A 23,462-nucleotide genomic window follows, 5' to 3' on the forward strand; every position below is an offset into this window, starting at 1 on the left:
GTAATCTATGTTCTTGTAATTCTATTATTTTTCGGATTTCTGTTAGGTTCATCTAGTCTGAATATATATCCTCTGTAAGTATATCAAATTCAGATAGGCTTATTGTATTCTCTTCTTCTAAGTCAGATAATTCTGCTAAATCATACCATTGTTGGGTCATTAGTTCTAGTATTTCGTTCATAAGTAATTTGTCAAATATTATATTTTTGATATCATTATTTAGTGATCTAAGTATGTGTAAAATGGTTATTTTATATTCATCAATGTTATCTAAGATGTAAGGATGATCCATTTTTGTTTGATGTTTTGGCTAAAAATATTCCTTTAATCTCTTCGTTTATCATGTTTATCGTCATCCTATAACAAGTTATTAAGAACAATTCTTTTAGTCACTACCATGATTTTTTGCTTCAATCGTTTTACCCTAACAGCGCCTCAACTCTGGTTACTTCCCTACCACGGCCTTCTGCCTTACTGGTTTCACCCTTAGGATGGCATAGTCTGGGCTTAAACTACTCTCAGCATAATTATTCATGGCAAACTTACTAAAATTATTCTAAATAACAGTTATAACATGATAACAATTATGATAATCTAGAGATTTCAGGAATATATGTATTTAGCTATACATATTTTAAAAAAAACTTACTTGATACTGTATATCGGGGATTTCTTCTTTCATAGGTTTGGATTGCTCCATAGATTAAAGATGTTAATTTATTTCACTGAATAGATTTTTACAAGAGAGGTTACAAGAGAGTTTTTTCAGAAGGATGTGAAAGGGGTAAGGTAAGGTGTGTCCCTCTAAGCCTTAAGGGCTGTCTATTTATAACGGAAACTAATCCAAACATCGTCCTCCTAACTTTACACTTGGACGGTCTAAAATTAAAGTAAAAGACGCGTTCCCAACAGTTTTTCCACTGACAGTGGTAGTGATAAAGTGGGACTCACAACAACAACTTAAAAACTAAAAGACGGAAAATAATTTACATAAAGTCAAAAGTTGCTTTAATAATTACATAGCTTTTTTCTTTATGTCATTTTCTGCTTCTTCTTGGGTCCTGCCGATCCTGCTAGCTGTCCTTTTGTTTTTGTCTTGTAGCTTTTGTTGTAAGATTCCTTTGTCTCTTTCTTGATATTTTGTTGCGTATCTTTTTAGTTTTCTTCTTCTTCAAATTTGATTTCTGGAACTATGTTTTTCTCTCCTTGACATTTCGAACATATGTGCTCTGAGTAGATTGGACTAATTTGTTTGCAGTATCTTGTCATTAAGTTTTGAGAAATAAATTCTCCTCTAATAGCTCTTGTAATGGGTGCTTCTTCTGGTTGGATTAATGTTTTAATCCATCTCCGTATCTCTTCCATGTCGTTTTCCCTTAGGTTTTTTGAATGGGTGTAGATCATCGTGTGTTCTCGGGATTGGTATCCCCAAATAGGTTTTTCTTCTACATAATTGTTGACTAGTTCACTTAGAATGGTTGATAGTCCTATAATTCTTTTGTTTGAGTAGAATGCTGGTATATCAGGTTTGGGTATTTCTGGTTGTATTTGTACATTTTCTGGGATAATCATTTCTCTAGTTAGTCCTAATTTAATAACTTGGATTATTGGTTTTATCTCGTTATAGAGTATCTCTGCTGGTGCTACATAAAATTTTATATAAAATAGGTCTCCTTTGGTGATTCTCTTGTAGGTAGTAAAGGCACTATATAGCTCTGGTATTGTAGCTATTTCTTGTCCGGTTTGTGTGTACACTGTACTTAATAGTCCGTAATTGTAACATGTTTTAACTAAATTTGCATTCGTCCCTGGTTGGGCAATCAGTCGGTTGTATCCTTGTAATGGTTGTGTTATATAGTCTGTTTTTGGGTTTTGGATTGTTTTTGATCTCGGATTTAGGTTTAAAAAGGTTTGAATCTTGTGGATATTTTGTATATAGCTGTTGGTAATATAATCGTAGGTTTGTTTTTCCTGGTTTAAGCTTTCTCTATAGCTAGTTGTTTGTGGTGATGGTGTCAAAGGATTTTGGGATTTTGGGGTATATGGCTTGTTGAACATGGCGTTCATATTTGTATTTGTATGTTTTCCTTTTCTTATTGCTGATGTTGATGTACCTGCAGCTGTATGTAAAATAGTGTTAGTTTGTAGGTTTTGGGTTTTTAGGTGTTTCCCAACGTCACCTCCTAGGTCCGCATGTTTTGAGCCATGCTGCTGGCTTAGTTCCGCATGTTTTGAGCCATGCTGCTGGCTTAGGTTTTTTGCTTCTATAATCTGCAACCTCTTTTCTACTTCCGTCATTTGTAGTGATAGTGTAGTAAGTATTGAAAATAGGTCTTGTGTAGTTTCTTCTTCATTTGTTTGTGTACTTTTGTCTTGATAAGTAATCTGCAATCACATTCTTGTCAGTAGGAATTATTTCTATTGTAAATGTGAAATTTAGTATATTTAATACGAGTCTTCGTATTTCTTTCGTTGTAACTGAGTCTTGTACCTTTTTGGTTATCCACCATTTAACTTGTGTGTTATCTGTTCTAACAATAAATTTGTTATATACTATATATGGTTCAAACGATAATAAACACTTATATAAAGCTAATAATTCTTTTCTATTTATTTCCCATTTTAACTGTGGTTCCGTAAATGATCCTGAATAATATCTACAGTGATGTTCTATTTTTTCATCCTTATATTTGTATTTAAGTACTCCTCCATAACTATGGTTACTTGAGTCTGTCTCTACTATATATATAAATTCTCTATTTTCATCTGGAAAATATAGTTTTGGTAATTTTTTACACATATCTTTTATTTTTTGTATATATGTTTTGTCTTTTTCATCAAAGTGATATTCTATATCTTTCTTTAATTTTTTCTGTAAAGGTTTTAAATTTTCTGCCAATTTAGGTATATATTCTCTAACTTGGTTAACTAATCCTAAGAATGATTGTAATTTCTTTTTTGTATCTAGGGTTTCATTTAAATTTATTATTTTTTGTACTATATGTGTTTGCATTTTAATTCCATTTTTATCTATTTGAATTCCTAAGAATTCCACCTGATTTTTAAGTATTTCTGCCTTATTTTTACTAAGGCTAATTCCTGAGGATTCTATTATATGTATGAATTTTTCTAATAATTTTATATGTTGATCTTGTGTCCTTGAGTATAGTAGTATATCGTCTATGTAGATTATACAGTTTTCTAATTGATTAAAATAGCTATCCATAAAATGTTGGTATCTTCCTGGTGCATTTTTATATCCAAATGGTAAAACGTTCCATTCATAAAATCCTTGTGGTACTGTAAAAGCTGTTAATTTTTTAGATTCTTCTTCTAATTTTAGGTGATAAAATCCTGATTTACAATCGAATTTACTGAAGTAATTATATCCTTGTACTTGCCTTATTTTTAATATTTTATTTGGTATCGGGTAATTATATGTTTTTGTTTTTGCATTTAAATTCCTATAATCTATTACCATTCTACTTTTACCTCTTTTTTGCTCATTATGTTTATTTACTATAAATGCTGGGCTATTATGTTTACTATTACTTTCCTGTATATAATTATTTTTTAATAGTTCTTTTATATGCATTTTGAATTCTTCTAGATCATTAAAATTATATTTTAATGGTTTCTGTGTTATTATACTATTTTCATCTATTAATTCTATTTTTACTTTCGTTTTATGTTTATCCCATCCTTGAAGGGGATTTTCATTATATAATGATTCTAATTTGTCTTGAATTATTTTTATCTTATTTATAGCAAATATTATTAATTCTATTTGTTGCTCATTTATTTTTTCATTTTCTAATTTTTGGGTTACCTTTTCACTTCCTTTAATCCACGGTGTTGTTTTTCTTATTTTATTTCTTACTCTTTTTGCTCCTATTTTTTGTTTGCATGGTGTAGTAAACCACCAATGAGTTTTTGTTATTATATGTGGGTATAATTTATCTAAAAAGGGCATTCCTATTAATATATCTTTATTTGTAAATTCATAACTATATATTTCATCCATAGTTAGTATTTTATCCCATATTTGTATTTTTATATTTTTTGCTTTTTGCGTTATCAAGCTTCCTTCATTGTTAAATCCTGTTACCACAATAGGTGTTAATAATTTTTCCCATTTATCTTCAGGTAAACAGTTATGTCTGCATACATTTACTCCTGCTCCTGTATCTATCATGGGTGTATAATATCTGCTGTAATATCCTTCTATTATTATTTTTGCTAGTATATATATTTTTGTCATGTTAAGGTTCTTTCAATTGTTATTTTCTTATTTTTATATGTTATTATAAGATGTCTATCTCCTAGGTTATATGGTTTAACTGTTTCTAACCATTTTATTCCTAAGGTAATATTTTCATTTCCTTGGTAAATATTAAATTCTATTTCTACTGGGATTCCTCCAATAATTAGTTCCTTCTTTGTTATTTCTTCTGTTCCTACCAAATTTTTAGGTAATCCTGGGCATATTGTTTCTGTAGTTATTATTTCACTTTCTTTAACTAGTTCTTTAGTTATATAATTGTCTTCTTGTCCAGTATTTATCATTATTAGGTATTTTCTTTGATCTATTACTCCTGTTATATAATAGTTGTGTAACTCCGGTTCTTTTATTAATCTTTGTGGGTTTGTATATTCTAATCTTCTCGAGGTACTTGCTCTTGAAGATGTAGTTTGTGGGGATTCATAATTTATTCTTTTAGATGTGCTTAGTCTTTCTCTTACTATTTCTAAATCTCCTTCCATATCTATATCTTTGTAACTATAATCATTATTGTCTATGACTGATATTATACTATCAAATGGGTTTTCTATCTTTATTTTTTCAATCTTATTTCGTGCTGTTATTTTGTGATTGGTTGTTAATATATATAAATTTTTACATTTTGCTGTAAATATTTTACTTCCTGGTGCCAGCTCTATTCCTGACATTTTCCAGTACAATACTAGTGATTTATCTATATTAGCATCTTTTAATGCTACTGTATAGTTAGCACTAATTATAAATTTAAATTTTTGGTATATCAAATTTCCTTTTATTGCACAAATTATACTCTTTTCTATAGGTTGTACTATTCTATCATCTGCTAAATATATTTCTATTGGTGTATCTATCCCTTCTCTAAAACAGGCTTTTATAAGTATTTCTGTTCCTCCTAAGTGTACATATTTGATCGGATTTTTTGCTTTTATATTCTGAATTTCTTTATTTATTGTTCTTTTATTTATTATAGGTATTTTAGCTTTTCCTCTAGTATATTTACAATCTATTATATGTTCTTTTTGACTTATTACATAATATTCTTCTTTTTTAATTTTGAACCAGTTTTTTATTGTTGGTACTTCTAATATTTTACCGATGCTTAAATCTAAATCTTTTCCTTTTATTTTTTCAAAAATATCATTATCAAATATTACTTTTTGTTCACTTGATTCTTCATCCTTATATTCTTCTCTGCTTATTATTTGTATATCGTTTTCAGTCATTTTCCTCTATATCTGATAGTTCTTTTTCTGATTCTATTTCTGTTTCTGGGATAATGTACAAATACAACCAGAAATACCCAAACCTGATATACCAGCATTCTACTCAAACAAAAGAATTATAGGACTATCAACCATTCTAAGTGAACTAGTCAACAATTATGTAGAAGAAAAACCTATTTGGGGATACCAATCCCGAGAACACACGATGATCTACACCCATTCAAAAAACCTAAGGGAAAACGACATGGAAGAGATACGGAGATGGATTAAAACATTAATCCAACCAGAAGAAGCACCCATTACAAGAGCTATTAGAGGAGAATTTATTTCTCAAAACTTAATGACAAGATACTGCAAACAAATTAGTCCAATCTACTCAGAGCACATATGTTCGAAATATCAAGGAGAGAAAAACATAGTTCCAGAAATCAAATTTGAAGAAGAAGAAAACTAAAAAGATAGGAGGACGATGTTTGGATTAGTTTCCGTTATAAATAGACAGCCCTTAAGGCTTAGAGGGACACACCTTACCTTACCCCTTTCACATCCTTCTGAAAAAACTCTCTTGTAACCTCTCTTGTAAAAATCTATTCAGTGAAATAAATTAACATCTTTAATCTATGGAGCAATCCAAACCTATGAAAGAAGAAATCCCCGATATACAGTATCAAGTAAGTTTTTTTTAAAATATGTATAGCTAAATACATATATTCCTGAAATCTCTAGATTATCATAATTGTTATCATGTTATAACTGTTATTTAGAATAATTTTAGTAAGTTTGGATTTTTTTGGAGTTGGAAGAATGTTATTAATTTGTTTATATTTAGTTTTTCTAGTTTATCCTTATTATGTAGTTCTTTTAATTGTTTTATATTATCTCTTATATGTTCTAAAAAGATTAGATCTTTAGATTCTTGATATAATTGCATATTTTGATGTAATCTATGTTCTTGTAATTCTATTATTTTTCGGGTTTCTGTTAGGTTCATCTAGTCTGAATATATATCCTCTGTAAGTATATCAAATTCAGATAGGCTTATTGTATTCTCTTCTTCTAAGTCAGATAATTCTGCTAAATCATACCATTGTTGGGTCATTAGTTCTAGTATTTCGTTCATAAGTAATTTGTCAAATATTATATTTTTGATATCATTATTTAGTGATCTAAGTATGTGTAAAATGGTTATTTTATATTCATCAGTGTTATCTAAGATGTAAGGATGATCCATTTTTGTTTGATGTTTTGGCTAAAAATATTCCTTTAATCTCTTCGTTTATCATGTTTATCGTCATCCTATAACAAGTTATTAAGAACAATTCTTTTAGTCACTACCATGATTTTTTGCTTCAATCGTTTTACCCTAACAGCGCCTCAACTCTGGTTACTTCCCTACCACGGCCTTCTGCCTTACTGGTTTCACCCTTAGGATGGCATAGTCTGGGCTTAAACTACTCTCAGCATAATTATTCATGGCAAACTTACTAAAATTATTCTAAATAACAGTTATAACATGATAACAATTATGATAATCTAGAGATTTCAGGAATATATGTATTTAGCTATACATATTTTAAAAAAAACTTACTTGATACTGTATATCGGGGATTTCTTCTTTCATAGGTTTGGATTGCTCCATAGATTAAAGATGTTAATTTATTTCACTGAATAGATTTTTACAAGAGAGGTTACAAGAGAGTTTTTTCAGAAGGATGTGAAAGGGGTAAGGTAAGGTGTGTCCCTCTAAGCCTTAAGGGCTGTCTATTTATAACGGAAACTAATCCAAACATCGTCCTCCTAACTTTACACTTGGACGGTCTAAAATTAAAGTAAAAGACGCGTTCCCAACAGTTTTTCCACTGACAGTGGTAGTGATAAAGTGGGACTCACAACAACAACTTAAAAACTAAAAGACGGAAAATAATTTACATAAAGTCAAAAGTTGCTTTAATAATTACATAGCTTTTTTCTTTATGTCATTTTCTGCTTCTTCTTGGGTCCTGCCGATCCTGCTAGCTGTCCTTTTGTTTTTGTCTTGTAGCTTTTGTTGTAAGATTCCTTTGTCTCTTTCTTGATATTTTGTTGCGTATCTTTTTAGTTTTCTTCTTCTTCAAATTTGATTTCTGGAACTATGTTTTTCTCTCCTTGACATTTCGAACATATGTGCTCTGAGTAGATTGGACTAATTTGTTTGCAGTATCTTGTCATTAAGTTTTGAGAAATAAATTCTCCTCTAATAGCTCTTGTAATGGGTGCTTCTTCTGGTTGGATTAATGTTTTAATCCATCTCCGTATCTCTTCCATGTCGTTTTCCCTTAGGTTTTTTGAATGGGTGTAGATCATCGTGTGTTCTCGGGATTGGTATCCCCAAATAGGTTTCTCTTCTACATAATTGTTGACTAGTTCACTTAGAATGGTTGATAGTCCTATAATTCTTTTGTTTGAGTAGAATGCTGGTATATCAGGTTTGGGTATTTCTGGTTGTATTTGTACATTTTCTGGGATAATCATTTCTCTAGTTAGTCCTAATTTAATAACTTGGATTATTGGTTTTATCTCGTTATAGAGTATCTCTGCTGGTGCTACATAAAATTTTATATAAAATAGGTCTCCTTTGGTGATTCTCTTGTAGGTAGTAAAGGCACTATATAGCTCTGGTATTGTAGCTATTTCTTGTCCGGTTTGTGTGTACACTGTACTTAATAGTCCGTAATTGTAACATGTTTTAACTAAATTTGCATTCGTCCCTGGTTGGGCAATCAGTCGGTTGTATCCTTGTAATGGTTGTGTTATATAGTCTGTTTTTGGGTTTTGGATTGTTTTTGATCTCGGATTTAGGTTTAAAAAGGTTTGAATCTTGTGGATATTTTGTATATAGCTGTTGGTAATATAATCGTAGGTTTGTTTTTCCTGGTTTAAGCTTTCTCTATAGCTAGTTGTTTGTGGTGATGGTGTCAAAGGATTTTGGGATTTTGGGGTATATGGCTTGTTGAACATGGCGTTCATATTTGTATTTGTATGTTTTCCTTTTCTTATTGCTGATGTTGATGTACCTGCAGCTGTATGTAAAATAGTGTTAGTTTGTAGGTTTTGGGTTTTTAGGTGTTTCCCAACGTCACCTCCTAGGTCCGCATGTTTTGAGCCATGCTGCTGGCTTAGTTCCGCATGTTTTGAGCCATGCTGCTGGCTTAGGTTTTTTGCTTCTATAATCTGCAACCTCTTTTCTACTTCCGTCATTTGTAGTGATAGTGTAGTAAGTATTGAAAATAGGTCTTGTGTAGTTTCTTCTTCATTTGTTTGTGTACTTTTGTCTTGATAAGTAATCTGCAATCACATTCTTGTCAGTAGGAATTATTTCTATTGTAAATGTGAAATTTAGTATATTTAATACGAGTCTTCGTATTTCTTTCGTTGTAACTGAGTCTTGTACCTTTTTGGTTATCCACCATTTAACTTGTGTGTTATCTGTTCTAACAATAAATTTGTTATATACTATATATGGTTCAAACGATAATAAACACTTATATAAAGCTAATAATTCTTTTCTATTTATTTCCCATTTTAACTGTGGTTCCGTAAATGATCCTGAATAATATCTACAGTGATGTTCTATTTTTTCATCCTTATATTTGTATTTAAGTACTCCTCCATAACTATGGTTACTTGAGTCTGTCTCTACTATATATATAAATTCTCTATTTTCATCTGGAAAATATAGTTTTGGTAATTTTTTACACATATCTTTTATTTTTTGTATATATGTTTTGTCTTTTTCATCAAAGTGATATTCTATATCTTTCTTTAATTTTTTCTGTAAAGGTTTTAAATTTTCTGCCAATTTAGGTATATATTCTCTAACTTGGTTAACTAATCCTAAGAATGATTGTAATTTCTTTTTTGTATCTAGGGTTTCATTTAAATTTATTATTTTTTGTACTATATGTGTTTGCATTTTAATTCCATTTTTATCTATTTGAATTCCTAAGAATTCCACCTGATTTTTAAGTATTTCTGCCTTATTTTTACTAAGGCTAATTCCTGAGGATTCTATTATATGTATGAATTTTTCTAATAATTTTATATGTTGATCTTGTGTCCTTGAGTATAGTAGTATATCGTCTATGTAGATTATACAGTTTTCTAATTGATTAAAATAGCTATCCATAAAATGTTGGTATCTTCCTGGTGCATTTTTATATCCAAATGGTAAAACGTTCCATTCATAAAATCCTTGTGGTACTGTAAAAGCTGTTAATTTTTTAGATTCTTCTTCTAATTTTAGGTGATAAAATCCTGATTTACAATCGAATTTACTGAAGTAATTATATCCTTGTACTTGCCTTATTTTTAATATTTTATTTGGTATCGGGTAATTATATGTTTTTGTTTTTGCATTTAAATTCCTATAATCTATTACCATTCTACTTTTACCTCTTTTTTGCTCATTATGTTTATTTACTATAAATGCTGGGCTATTATGTTTACTATTACTTTCCTGTATATAATTATTTTTTAATAGTTCTTTTATATGCATTTTGAATTCTTCTAGATCATTAAAATTATATTTTAATGGTTTCTGTGTTATTATACTATTTTCATCTATTAATTCTATTTTTACTTTCGTTTTATGTTTATCCCATCCTTGAAGGGGATTTTCATTATATAATGATTCTAATTTGTCTTGAATTATTTTTATCTTATTTATAGCAAATATTATTAATTCTATTTGTTGCTCATTTATTTTTTCATTTTCTAATTTTTGGGTTACCTTTTCACTTCCTTTAATCCACGGTGTTGTTTTTCTTATTTTATTTCTTACTCTTTTTGCTCCTATTTTTTGTTTGCATGGTGTAGTAAACCACCAATGAGTTTTTGTTATTATATGTGGGTATAATTTATCTAAAAAGGGCATTCCTATTAATATATCTTTATTTGTAAATTCATAACTATATATTTCATCCATAGTTAGTATTTTATCCCATATTTGTATTTTTATATTTTTTGCTTTTTGCGTTATCAAGCTTCCTTCATTGTTAAATCCTGTTACCACAATAGGTGTTAATAATTTTTCCCATTTATCTTCAGGTAAACAGTTATGTCTGCATACATTTACTCCTGCTCCTGTATCTATCATGGGTGTATAATATCTGCTGTAATATCCTTCTATTATTATTTTTGCTAGTATATATATTTTTGTCATGTTAAGGTTCTTTCAATTGTTATTTTCTTATTTTTATATGTTATTATAAGATGTCTATCTCCTAGGTTATATGGTTTAACTGTTTCTAACCATTTTATTCCTAAGGTAATATTTTCATTTCCTTGGTAAATATTAAATTCTATTTCTACTGGGATTCCTCCAATAATTAGTTCCTTCTTTGTTATTTCTTCTGTTCCTACCAAATTTTTAGGTAATCCTGGGCATATTGTTTCTGTAGTTATTATTTCACTTTCTTTAACTAGTTCTTTAGTTATATAATTGTCTTCTTGTCCAGTATTTATCATTATTAGGTATTTTCTTTGATCTATTACTCCTGTTATATAATAGTTGTGTAACTCCGGTTCTTTTATTAATCTTTGTGGGTTTGTATATTCTAATCTTCTCGAGGTACTTGCTCTTGAAGATGTAGTTTGTGGGGATTCATAATTTATTCTTTTAGATGTGCTTAGTCTTTCTCTTACTATTTCTAAATCTCCTTCCATATCTATATCTTTGTAACTATAATCATTATTGTCTATGACTGATATTATACTATCAAATGGGTTTTCTATCTTTATTTTTTCAATCTTATTTCGTGCTGTTATTTTGTGATTGGTTGTTAATATATATAAATTTTTACATTTTGCTGTAAATATTTTACTTCCTGGTGCCAGCTCTATTCCTGACATTTTCCAGTACAATACTAGTGATTTATCTATATTAGCATCTTTTAATGCTACTGTATAGTTAGCACTAATTATAAATTTAAATTTTTGGTATATCAAATTTCCTTTTATTGCACAAATTATACTCTTTTCTATAGGTTGTACTATTCTATCATCTGCTAAATATATTTCTATTGGTGTATCTATCCCTTCTCTAAAACAGGCTTTTATAAGTATTTCTGTTCCTCCTAAGTGTACATATTTGATCGGATTTTTTGCTTTTATATTCTGAATTTCTTTATTTATTGTTCTTTTATTTATTATAGGTATTTTAGCTTTTCCTCTAGTATATTTACAATCTATTATATGTTCTTTTTGACTTATTACATAATATTCTTCTTTTTTAATTTTGAACCAGTTTTTTATTGTTGGTACTTCTAATATTTTACCGATGCTTAAATCTAAATCTTTTCCTTTTATTTTTTCAAAAATATCATTATCAAATATTACTTTTTGTTCACTTGATTCTTCATCCTTATATTCTTCTCTGCTTATTATTTGTATATCGTTTTCAGTCATTTTCCTCTATATCTGATAGTTCTTTTTCTGATTCTATTTCTGTTTCTAATTCAGGTTCTAATTCATAAATACTATCTTCACTATCTATTTCATAATCTATATAGTCTAGTTGCATGTATTCTTCATTATCAGTGTTAATTTCTGTTATTTGTTTCTTTTTAGGGTCTCTAGGTAATTTACAATCTTTGGCTAGGTGTCCTAATTTTCCACAATTGTAACAAGTACATTCGGATAATTTTTTCTTAATTCTATATGGTCTTTTTCTTTTGTAATCTTTTATATAATATCTTTTCCTCGGGTTTTTATACTTATATTTTAACTTATTTCTTCTATATTTTTTATATTTTCTTTTATAATTTTTCTTTTTATAATAATTATCTGTACATCCAAACTGGGGTGCAGTTTTAATTTTACAACATGTAAGGTTTTTTATCAGTGTTTTTTCCATTTTAATTTCTTCTTTATGTTTTTCACATAATTCTATAAACCAATTCTTTAAATATCTAATTCTAGCTCCTAAGGTATCTTCTAATCCTGCTTTTTCCCAATCTCTTATTATTTTAGAACTAAAAGGTTCTGGTAATTTTGTAAAGTATATTTTTCTGATTTCTTTTCCTTCTTCAACACTATATGTTCCTTTATAGTAATATTCTTTAAATGCACACGTATATTCGTCTATGTAACACATGTTACATATAGCTAGTTTGTTCATTAGATTTCTACTTACTGTTTTTTCTTTTTGTTGCTCTTCTATTTCTGTTGTCATACTACTAAATTCATTTCTTATAGCTAATTCATATTTTATTAATATGTCTATAGTTGTTGTAGCTGATTCACCATCGAATTTTTTATTACTTCTTAATGCTTTTATACTTTCATCATTTAGATTTTGTATCCATAATTTTACTGTTCCTATTATTGTCCTTTCTATATATCCTGGTGCTTCTGGAATTGGTATTTTATTATCTATTAATTGTTTTGATATATATCCTACCCATAGTTGTATTATTTTATTAACGTCTTCTACGCAATCTAAGTCCAAAAAGTTATATTGTTCATTTATTATTTTTGGTGTCCATTTTCTGTTTAATCTTTTATCCCATAATACTTTACTTCTGTCACTTCGTTCATAATTATTATTGTAATATGTTGGTATTGTTTGTTTGTATTTTCTTTCTTTTGATGTACTTGGTTTTTCGCTTATATCTCCGGCATATATTTCTGGATTTATTATGTTATTTGTTTTAGTTATAAGTTCTGTATATGTTTCACTTATTTCTGAATCTTCTGAACTTTCTGTATTCTGTTCATTTTCATTATTAGTTTCATTTATTTCTTCAAGTTTTACTTCTATGTCCTCTTTTAATTTTTCCCTAAATTTTTCTATTTCTTCCTTCAATCTTTCTTCTTGCTCTAATTCTTTTTTCTTTTCTCTTTCTCTCTGTTTGTTTTCATACAATTCTTTTAATATTGCTAATTCTTTTTCTAATTCCATTATCCTGGTGTTTTTGTTTTCTTCCACTTGCTGTAATTCTTTTTTAGCTTGTTGCCTAATTTTTTCAATTTCATTTTTCCTATCAATTTCTTCATTTTCTTTTATTATTCTTGTCATTGCTGTTAAACTATCTTCTAATCTTGCAGTTTCTTTTTCTAACATTAAATATATGTTTTCTCCTACTTTCTTATATCTTCTTCCTATATTTGAAGTTATTATTTTTATTTTTAATCCATCCAAATTTTCGTATGTTTTTTCGTCTACCGCAAATTCTTCTTTATTCATATTTTATGTTTAATCTTAAGTTGTAAGATATACTTATATTCTAGTTTTGACATTTTGTTTATTAATTTGTCCTTTTTCGTGGTTTTATATTCTTTATATAATTCCTGTAATTTTGTTATTGTTTTCTTTTCTTTTTTAGGATTTTTACTTGTTAATTTTTTATTATTTTTATCAATTATAATTGGTATAGTGTATTTATTTGTTATGGCTCTGATACCATTTTGGGGGGTTTGTGGGTCGGATTTAGCTCCGATTAGCTTTTGTTCATAAATCTTCATAAGTCTGAATATTCTTCTACCAAATCGTATGTATTTTGTGGGTCTTCTACTTCTTTTTCGTATTTAAGTATTTTTTCCCAAATATCTATTTTTATGTCAGTAGGTTTTAATTCTTTGATAAAATATAGGACTAGTATTTTATATTTTTCTAGCATTCTTTTTGTCATGTAAGTAGTTATTCTGTATTTTTCTATCATTCTTTAAAAGTGGTTCAGATTATATTTTTGTTTAGTCTTTAGTGGATTTGTTGTATTTATGACTATTTTTATATTGTAAATATTTTATTGTAATATTCTGTTTGTAACGGTTTTATTTTTAATATTTCCTTTATGTCTTGTTGTATATTTATCAGAAGGTCTATATCCTTTGTTATTAAGTAAGTATTGATTGTTAATTTTAGTTGTTGTTCTAAAGCTTCTATTTTTTCCGTAATTTCTATCCAGTATGGTAAATATTCTTGATTTATCATGCTTAATCATAATATTCTCTTATTATAGATTCTAATTTTGATATTTCTATTTTACAATTTGTTATATATTCTACATATTCTATTTCTCCTGTTTCTATATATTCGTTTATACCCGAAGAGTAACGAGTACCAGTGCTCAACGCTAGGTTTATACTATGCGAACGCAAAGAAGGGAAAGCTAGGCTTCCGCTATCATGCAAGGAGTTCTGCAAATGCGTAGAACAAATAATTCATCCTCCAAAATTACTCTTCGCGAACGCGAAAGAAGAGACGCGAACGCGATTAAGGAAACCAGATGATAGAAAATAGCAGTTCAAAAATACACCCGAGGCCCCCGAGGCCCCGTCTAAACACGCAAACAAGTCCCAAAACCTAACATGGACTCGCTCGAGGTCTCAAATCACATTGAACAATGCCGAAAATACGAATCGCACCATGAATCGAACTTAAGAACTTTCAAATCTTCCAATTTTGAAAACTCGTGCCAGAACCTATCAAACCAACCCGGAATGACGTTAGATTTTGCAGGCAAGTCCCAAATAACATAACAGAGTTGTTCCGACTCTCGGAATCGCATTCCGACCCCGATATCAAAAAATTCACTTCCGGCCCAAATCTCCAAAAATTCGACTTTTGCCATTTCAAGCCAAAATCAGCTACATACCTCAAATTCACGGTCCTGGCAAGCTCCTAAGTCTAAAATTACCCAACGGAGCTAACGGAACCGACGGAACTCCATTCCGGAGTCGTCTTCAAACAGTTCCGACTACGGTCAAAATCCTAAGACTTAAGCTTCCGTTTTAGGAACTAAGTATCCCAAATCACTTTGAATCATTCGGTAACTGATTTCAACCACGCACGCAAGCCAATACATATAATACGAAGCTGCTCAGGGCCTTATGCTGCCAAACGGGATTTAAATTCTCAAAACGATCGACCGGGTTGTTACAGCCTGATTGTGAGATATTATACTAGCACGTGAGTTGTCCATGCAGTACGTGAGTTGTCCGTGCGATCCAGATATTATACCAGCACATGAGTTGTCCGAGTGGATCCAGATATTATACTAGCACATGAGTTATCCATGCGGATCCAGATATTACACTAGCACGTGAGTTGTCCGTGCAGATTATAGCGCTTAGGCTGAAGGAGCCCATCCGGAGTCTATACACACCCCTATTAAGCGCAGGTACATACTGGGTGCGAGTGCCGAGTGTAGAGTGATTTTGAGGTTGGAATGAATGGGAGGACTGAGTGATTGTTGCTCTGAGAATTTCATTATTATTGTACTTTAGTTGTCATATATCACTGTTTTGGAAATTTCTGAGAGATATTATCTTCTGTTTCAGTTGAACATGACATGAAATTACTGTTTTGGACTTAATTATCGAACTTGAAAGCATGCCTACCTTCTTATATTGGAAATTACTGTAATTGAACTTAGCTGTGAAGCTTTTTACTACTTTCACTTCTTTATTTAGTATTGTTACTTACTGAGTTGGTTGTACTCATACTACACTCTGCACTTTGTGTGCAGATCCAGGTGTTCCCGGACACAGTGGATGTTGATTTTTTCCCGCAGTTGATCTTCTGGAGATCTCGAGGTAGCTGCCGATATTCGCAGACCTTATCTCTCCTTCCCTTCAGTTATTGTACTGTTCTATATTTTCATACAGTATTTTTATCAGTCAGACTTTGTTATTATTTAGATGCACATGGACTCAGTGACACCGGGTTTTGGGAGTGTATTTATATCAGTATGTGTGGGGGTTTTTTTGTTAAATTTAAATATTATGTTTTTCAAAATTAATAGAAATTGTGGTTTATCGAGAATGTCGGCTTGCCTAGTATTAAGATAGGCGCCATCACGACATGGGAATTTTGGGTCGTGACAAATGGCCCGCCTAAAAGTTACTTCGTCTGGTCAAGATGGCTAAAATTTGGGAAAGTTTCGTAAATACAACCTTTATTAGAGTATATTATATCATCTACAAATATGATTTGATTCACATTTTGTAAAATATTTATACAATTAATAATTATTCAGCTTAAAAAATCTTTCTCTCTCTACGAAAATCATTTAATAAGAATCCCAAAAATTTAGCAAATTTAATGAGATGTTCATATTTCCTAAATTTAAGCTTAACTGAATTGACTACAACCATTTATTTCTTAAAACATCTGTAAATCCCTAAAATTTAGCCTAATGAAATTTACTACAACTTAAATACAATGAATCATGTCTTAAAAGATGTCTTTTGGCTTTCATTAAAATTAAATAGGTGAAAGAGTACATCATATATCTATGTTCATTGAGTAATAAATCTTTTTGCACTATTGCATACAATAGATATATAGTATATTGTATACTATTTACATAGTGATATAGATATATTGTAATATATTGTATAAGGTATATTTTTGAATGTTTTAATAAATAATATATATATATATATATATATATATATATATATATATATATATATATATATATATATATATATATATAGTGTGTGTGTGTGTGTGTGTGTGTGTGTGAAATAATGGTTAAATAACATATATAAATAAAACAACATACTTTCTACGTAAAATATGCAATATACTTAAAGCTATTGTATATTATACATAGTATAAATATATTATATACTATATATTATAAATATGCTATATATAGTTCTATTAAATCCAATATTCTTTATATTGTATATAGAATATAGAGCTCTTAAATATATTCTATAAATATGTATATTTATATACAAATAATGTATTCATATATAGTATATGCATTTTATGGTACTTACTTAGTATAGTCCTCGTAAATGTCACGACCCAATTTCACCTATAGGTCGTGATGGCGCCCAACACTACAGCTAGGCAAGCCAACTTAATAAATTAAGCATATATTGACAAAATTTAAAACCAAAAAAAATAATAAAACCCAAATCCTTCCATTGTATGTGCCAAGAACTGGTATCACAAGTGTATGAGCATCTAGTAGATTATACAAAATCTCAAATACTGTCTGAAATAAAAATAGACAGAATGAGAATACAAGGAGAGACACTAGTAACTGCAGAACGGCTCATAAAGTGCAGCTCGCCATTATTCCCCTGGATAATGTGGGTGTAAGACGATAGGTCCCCCACTAGTACTTGCCTCAGGTCCTGCACAAAAAGTGCAGCAAGTGTAGTATGAGTACGTAAACAATGTGTACCCAATAAGTATCAAGCCTAATCTCGAAGTGGTAGAGACGAGATGGCCGACTTTGACACTCACTATGGGTCAATAATAATAACTGAAATACAATTAGAATATTTAATTCAGCATCATTTACAAAATTTAGAATAATTTATTTAAGCAGCGGAAATAATCAAATTCCTTCAAATGCAACAATTCTCAATATATTCATTAAATTCTTTAAATTCAAATAATTTCCAATTTATCAATTAATCTAATTTACAGGAATAACAATTTATTTCCTTAACAAGCAGGAATAATAATTCATTAAATTCCAAGGATTTTCTAATTTATCAATTAGTTTCGCAAGCTGAAATAACTATTAAAGTATCGTGCAATTATTATTATTAAGCACGATTTCTGCCGAGGACGTACGACCCGATCCAGAGTGTCGTGTACACTGCCGAGGGACATGCGGCATGATCCATAGATGCATCTATCCTGTCGAGGCGTTCGACCCGCTCCACAAGAAAAGAGGACATTTTCTTATGTACCTCCGGAATGAGAGTATATTTGTTATAAGATAAATTTAGGAGGAAGAACAATTTCTCTTAACAACTAATTAATTTAAACAGAAAAATCAAGTATATGAGATTTTCATCATTTAATATTTTTATCTAACAATTCACAATATAAATATATATATCAAATAATATTAATTAAACAAAGAATACAATTTACACAAGTAATTCATGCTTTGAGTCCTAAACTATCCGAACTTTAGCATTAATAGTAGCTACGCACGGACTCTCGTCACCTCATGCGTACATAGCCCCCACAATTAGCAATAATTATTTAATTTTAATCACCTATGAGGTAATTTCTCCCTCACAAGATTAGACAAGAGACTTACCTCGTCTTGCTCCAATTTAATCCACTAGAAGGCCTTTTTCACGATTATGCAACTCTGTCTGGCTCGAATCTAGCCAAAAAAAATTTGATACAATCACTAAAAATTATAGGAATCAATTCTATAAGAAAATACTATATTTTCAATAACAATTCTGAAATTATTTAAAAATTCATCTGTGGGACCCACGTCTCAGAATCCGGCGAAAGTTATGAAATATGAACCCCGACTCAACCACGAGTCTACCCATACCAAAATCACTAAATTCCGATAACAATTCGGCCCTCAAATCCTCAAATTTATCCAAGAGGGTTTTCAAACTTTTCCAATTCAATTCACCAATTAAATAATAAAAATAGTGATGGATTCGGGTAATTTAACCAATATTGAGTTAAGAACACTTACCCCATTGTTTTCTCTGAAAATCTCCCAAAAGTCGCCTAAATCCGAGCTCCAAATCGTTAAAAATGGAAAATGGGACGAAGTCCCATTTTCAGAACTTATACTCTCTGCCCAGTGATTTCTTCTACGTGATTGCGAACTTCTTCACGCGATCGCGTAGCACAAATTTTACTCCCCAAACATTAACCCTACGCGATCGCAGAATGTCCCACGCGATCGCGAAGCACAGTCTCCGCAAGCCTGCGCGATCGTGAAGCATTAAGCGCGTGGTCAGCTTCTGCTTCGTTTCCTCTTCGCGAACACAACCTTAGCCACGCGTTCACATAGCACAACTGAATCCAACCCACGCGATCGTGGACTTGCCCAAGCGATCGCATAGAACAAAATTCTCAGCTGCCAAATTAAGCCTACGCGATCGCAACCTAATCCACGCGATCGCGTATAAGGAAATCAGAAGAAAATTTCCAGCAGCTATCAGCAATGTTCCAAAAGCCAAAAATGATCCGTTAGTCGTCCGAAACTCACTCGAGCCCCTCGGGACCTCAACCAATTATACCAAAAATTCCTAAAACATCATACGATCTTAGTTGAAACCTCAAATCACATCAAACAATGCTAAAACCATGAATCATCCTCCAATTCAAGCTTAATAAAACTTAAAATTTTCAACTTTTTCATTCGGTGCGAAACTTATCAAATAAAATCCGATTGACCTCAAATTTTGCACACAAGTCATAAATGACATAACTATGAAAATTTTCAAAACTGGATTCCGACTCCGATATCAAAAAGTCAACTCATCGGTCAAACTTCCAAACTTAAATTCCTATTTTAGCCATTTCAAGCTTAATTTAACTACAGACTTCCAAATAAAATTCCGAACATGCTCCTAAGTCCAAAATCACCATACAGAGCTGTTGGAATCGTCAAAATTCTATTCTGGAGTCATTTTCTCAAAATGTTGACCGAAGTCAAACTTAGCGCTTTAAGGCCAACTTAAGGAACCAAGTGTTCCGGTTTCAATCAAAACAGAAACCCAAACCAACCATCCCCGCAAGTCATAAATCATTAAAAGCACATACGTGAAGTTCTTTTTTAGGGAAGGGATTCTAAAAGTTAAAATGACCGATTGGGTCATTACAGTAAATGCGATTTTCTTTATATATATATATATATATACAGAAATGGTCCAAAAATACCCCTGAACTTTACAACTAGGAGCAAATATACCCTCCATTAATAGTTGGGCCTCTTTATACCCTTCCCGTTACTCAACTGGAGCACAAATACCCTTTTCCCAAACGGATGACCACTAAAAATAATAACTTTACGACTAGGAGCAAATATATCCACCGTTAATAGTTGGGCCTCTTTATACCCTTGCCGTTACTCAACTGGAGCCCAAATACCATTTTCCCAAATGAATGACCACTAAAAATAATTAAAGGTTCAAAATTACCCCTGAACTTTATGACTAGGAGCAAATGCACCCTCCGTTAATAGTTCAGGGGTATTTTTGAACCTTTAATTATATTTAGAGTATATTATACCCCTGATAACTAAATCTACGTGGCAAAAAATAATTAAAGGTCCAAAAATGCCCCTGAACTATTAACGGAGGGTATATTTTCTCCTAGTCGTAAAGTTCAGGGGTATTTTTGAACCTTTAATTATTTTTAGTGGTCATCCATTTGGGAAAATGGTATTTGTGCTCCAGTTGAGTAACGGCAAGGGTATAAAGAGGCCCAATATATAACGGAGGATATATTTTCTCCTAGTCGTAAAGTTCAAGGGTACTTTTGGACCCCATATATATATATATATATATATATGTGTATATATATATATATATATATATATATATATATATATATATATATATATATATATATATATATATATATATATATATATATTATACTAAATATATATCTTTGATTTTTCTTGGTATATTGTATGTAACGACCCGACTTGTCATTTTAAGAATTAACGCCCCGTTCAGTGACTTAAGGTTTCGAGTACCTTTGTAATATATATTATGACCCGCGGGTGTGGTCGAGTTTGAATTACTGAAGATTCAGAATTTAATTAAAAGAACAATCCTTATTTAGAAAGTTAAATGAAAATAGTTGGCCGGAGAGTTGACTTTTGAGCAAACGACTCCGGAATGAAATTTTGATGATGTCAATAGCTCTATATGGTGATTATGGATTTAGGAGTGTGTCCGAAAAATTATTCAGAGGTCTGTAGAGGAATATGGCTTGAAATGGCGAAAGATGAATTTTTGGGGAAGTTTGACCGGTGGGTTGACTTTTTGATATCAGGGTCGAAATTTGATTCTGGAAATTGAATAGCTTTGTTATGTCATTTATGACTTGTGTGCAAAATTCAAAGTCATTCCGGATTGATTTGATAGGTCCCGGCGCCATATGTGAAAACTTGAAATTTCAAAGTTCATTAGGCTTGAATTGGGGTATGATTCGTGATTTTAGCATTGTTTGAGGTGATTTGAGGGTTCGACTAAGTTCATATGATGTTATGGGACTTGATGGTATGTTTGGTTGAGGTCTCAGGGGGATCGGGTGAGTTCCGGGGGGGTTAACGGATCACTTTTAGCCTTGGTCAAATTGCTGATATCTGCTGCTACATTCTTCTGGTTTTCTTATTCGCGTTCCCAAGTGGGCCCTCGCGTTCGCGAAGGGGAATTTGAGGCAGGCAAGATTTGCCCTTCACGTTCGCGAGGGAGGTCTCGCGTTCGCAAAGAGGAGATGGTGTAAAGCTTCGCGTTCGCGAAGATTGGCTCACGTTCGTGAAGAAACGAATTCAATTGGGGATCCCAGGTCGTTGTGATACGCGTTCGTGAGGTGGTGGTCGCGTTCGCGAAGGTCTGAGCTGGTAAAGCCTTGCGTTCGCGAAGCCAGTGTCACGTTTGCGAAGGTTGAGATTGTAAAGCTTCACGTTCGCGGAGCCAGTGTCGTGTTCGTGAAGGGTTAATTGTTGGCAGTCAAGTTTTTGCTTCGCGAACACGAAGCAATGGTCGCGAACGCGAAGAAGACCTATCTGTGCAGAATTAAAAGTCCCAAAAATGGGGGTTTGAGTTCATAACACAAAATCAAATTGGGAGCTCGGTAGAAGGCAATTGTTGGAGAGATTCTTGCGTGGGTGTTTGGGGTAAGTGATTTTTATCCAGTTTTGATTAATTTTCATGATTATGCCTTTGAATCCATCATTTAATTCGGATTTAAATGGAGAAAAATCAAGATTTTTGTAAAATCTTCCAAAAATAAAAATTTAAGATTTAGAGGTCGAGTTGTTATTGGAATTAGATAAAATTGTTATGGTTGAACTCATATCGGAATGGGTGTTCGGATTTCATGAAAATTTTGTCGGGTTCCGAGGGGCGAGCCCTGCGTTGACTTTTGTTGACTTTTTGGAATAAATTTTTAAGTCGACGTGTTATTATCCGGAATTGTGTACGATGAATTTTAATGAAGTTATACAATTAATTTGGATAGATTTGAGTGGTCCGGAGGTCAATTCAAGCAAGAAGACGATTTTGAAATATCGTCATAACCTCAAAAAGGTAAGCGTCTTGCTTAACCTCGAGTGGGGGAATAACCCCTTATTCATCGAGTCCTATGTGCCATTTGTGAAATGTTAAAAGCCGTGTGCGCGATGTGACAAGTACGTACTCGGGCTTATATGTGCAAATTTTACTGGATTAAAATCTTGGGCATTATCGTGTAGTAAATTGGATAATTGTGGACATTTATTAGATCGTCTGTTTGCCATGCCTAAATCCTTGTTGTTGAATTTATTTTTATATGACAATTTGATGTATTTGTTACTTGAAATGTTTATGTAAATTCGTGAGTATTGTTGGTTTAATATTTCTTGGAAATTAAATTTCAATATGAATTTTCCTTATGCAAATAATTAATTAAGCAAGTTTAAAAAGAAGTGTTAATATAATTATCTAAATTTGGATTTAATGAAGGCTTTGCTTTATGTTGAGTAATTTCTATCTCTGTTGATTGTTTTTAGGGTGTTATACACATTGTGTGGAGCCTTTGGCTATTTGTTGTGAAATTAATTGATTTGGTTGTATCTTTGGAATGTTGGTTGTGGCCATTGGGCAAATTGTGATATGAATTGATTTTGTTATGTTGTTGTGATAATTTTTCATGTAAATTATTGTGTTGTGTGAGTTATTAGTTTGAGGAGATAATGGTGGTATTTCACCGTTGATATTATGTGAGTATAAGGGTGGCATTTCACTATTGTCGTGTTTGTTGCAATATTGTTTGGGCGGAGCGATAAAGGTGGCTATAGGAGCGATAAGGGTGGCTATTGATATTGTCAGGGCGGAGGGATAAGGGTGGCTATAGGAGAGATAACAGTGGCTATAGGAGAGATTTTGTTGACTATTGTTAGGGACGATATGTGATGATGTTGAGTCGTGGTGTTGGTGATTTTCATGTGATGTTGTTATTTTCT

The 23,462-nt window shown here is 31.3% G+C and overlaps 3 protein-coding genes across 3 annotated transcripts; all 3 read right to left on the reverse strand.

The window, feature by feature from the left end:
• Positions 1–654: 654 nt before the first annotated feature.
• LOC138898482 (uncharacterized) lies at positions 655–2,298 on the reverse strand. Its single transcript, XM_070184550.1, has one exon. The coding sequence runs from the start codon at positions 2,296–2,298 to the stop codon at positions 1,156–1,158; it is 1,143 nt and encodes a 380-aa protein (XP_070040651.1). The 3' UTR covers positions 655–1,155.
• A 5,301-nt stretch (positions 2,299–7,599) lies between these two features.
• On the reverse strand, positions 7,600–8,742 carry LOC138898483 (uncharacterized). The gene has a single exon (XM_070184552.1). The coding sequence runs from the start codon at positions 8,740–8,742 to the stop codon at positions 7,600–7,602; it is 1,143 nt and encodes a 380-aa protein (XP_070040653.1).
• Positions 8,743–11,941: 3,199 nt separating this feature from the next.
• Positions 11,942–14,234, reverse strand: LOC138898484 (uncharacterized). The gene has a single exon (XM_070184553.1). The coding sequence runs from the start codon at positions 13,727–13,729 to the stop codon at positions 11,942–11,944; it is 1,788 nt and encodes a 595-aa protein (XP_070040654.1). The 5' UTR covers positions 13,730–14,234.
• Positions 14,235–23,462: the final 9,228 nt, after the last annotated feature.

This window comes from Nicotiana tomentosiformis, chromosome 9 (assembly GCF_000390325.3).
Source record: "Nicotiana tomentosiformis chromosome 9, ASM39032v3, whole genome shotgun sequence".
Taxonomy (NCBI): domain Eukaryota; kingdom Viridiplantae; phylum Streptophyta; class Magnoliopsida; order Solanales; family Solanaceae; genus Nicotiana; species Nicotiana tomentosiformis.

Coding starts and splice junctions, on each gene's coding strand:
- LOC138898484 (XM_070184553.1), bottom strand. CDS start 13,729: ATGAATAAAGAAGAATTTGCGGTAGACGAAAAAACATACGAAAATTTG.
- LOC138898483 (XM_070184552.1), bottom strand. CDS start 8,742: ATGACGGAAGTAGAAAAGAGGTTGCAGATTATAGAAGCAAAAAACCTA.
- LOC138898482 (XM_070184550.1), bottom strand. CDS start 2,298: ATGACGGAAGTAGAAAAGAGGTTGCAGATTATAGAAGCAAAAAACCTA.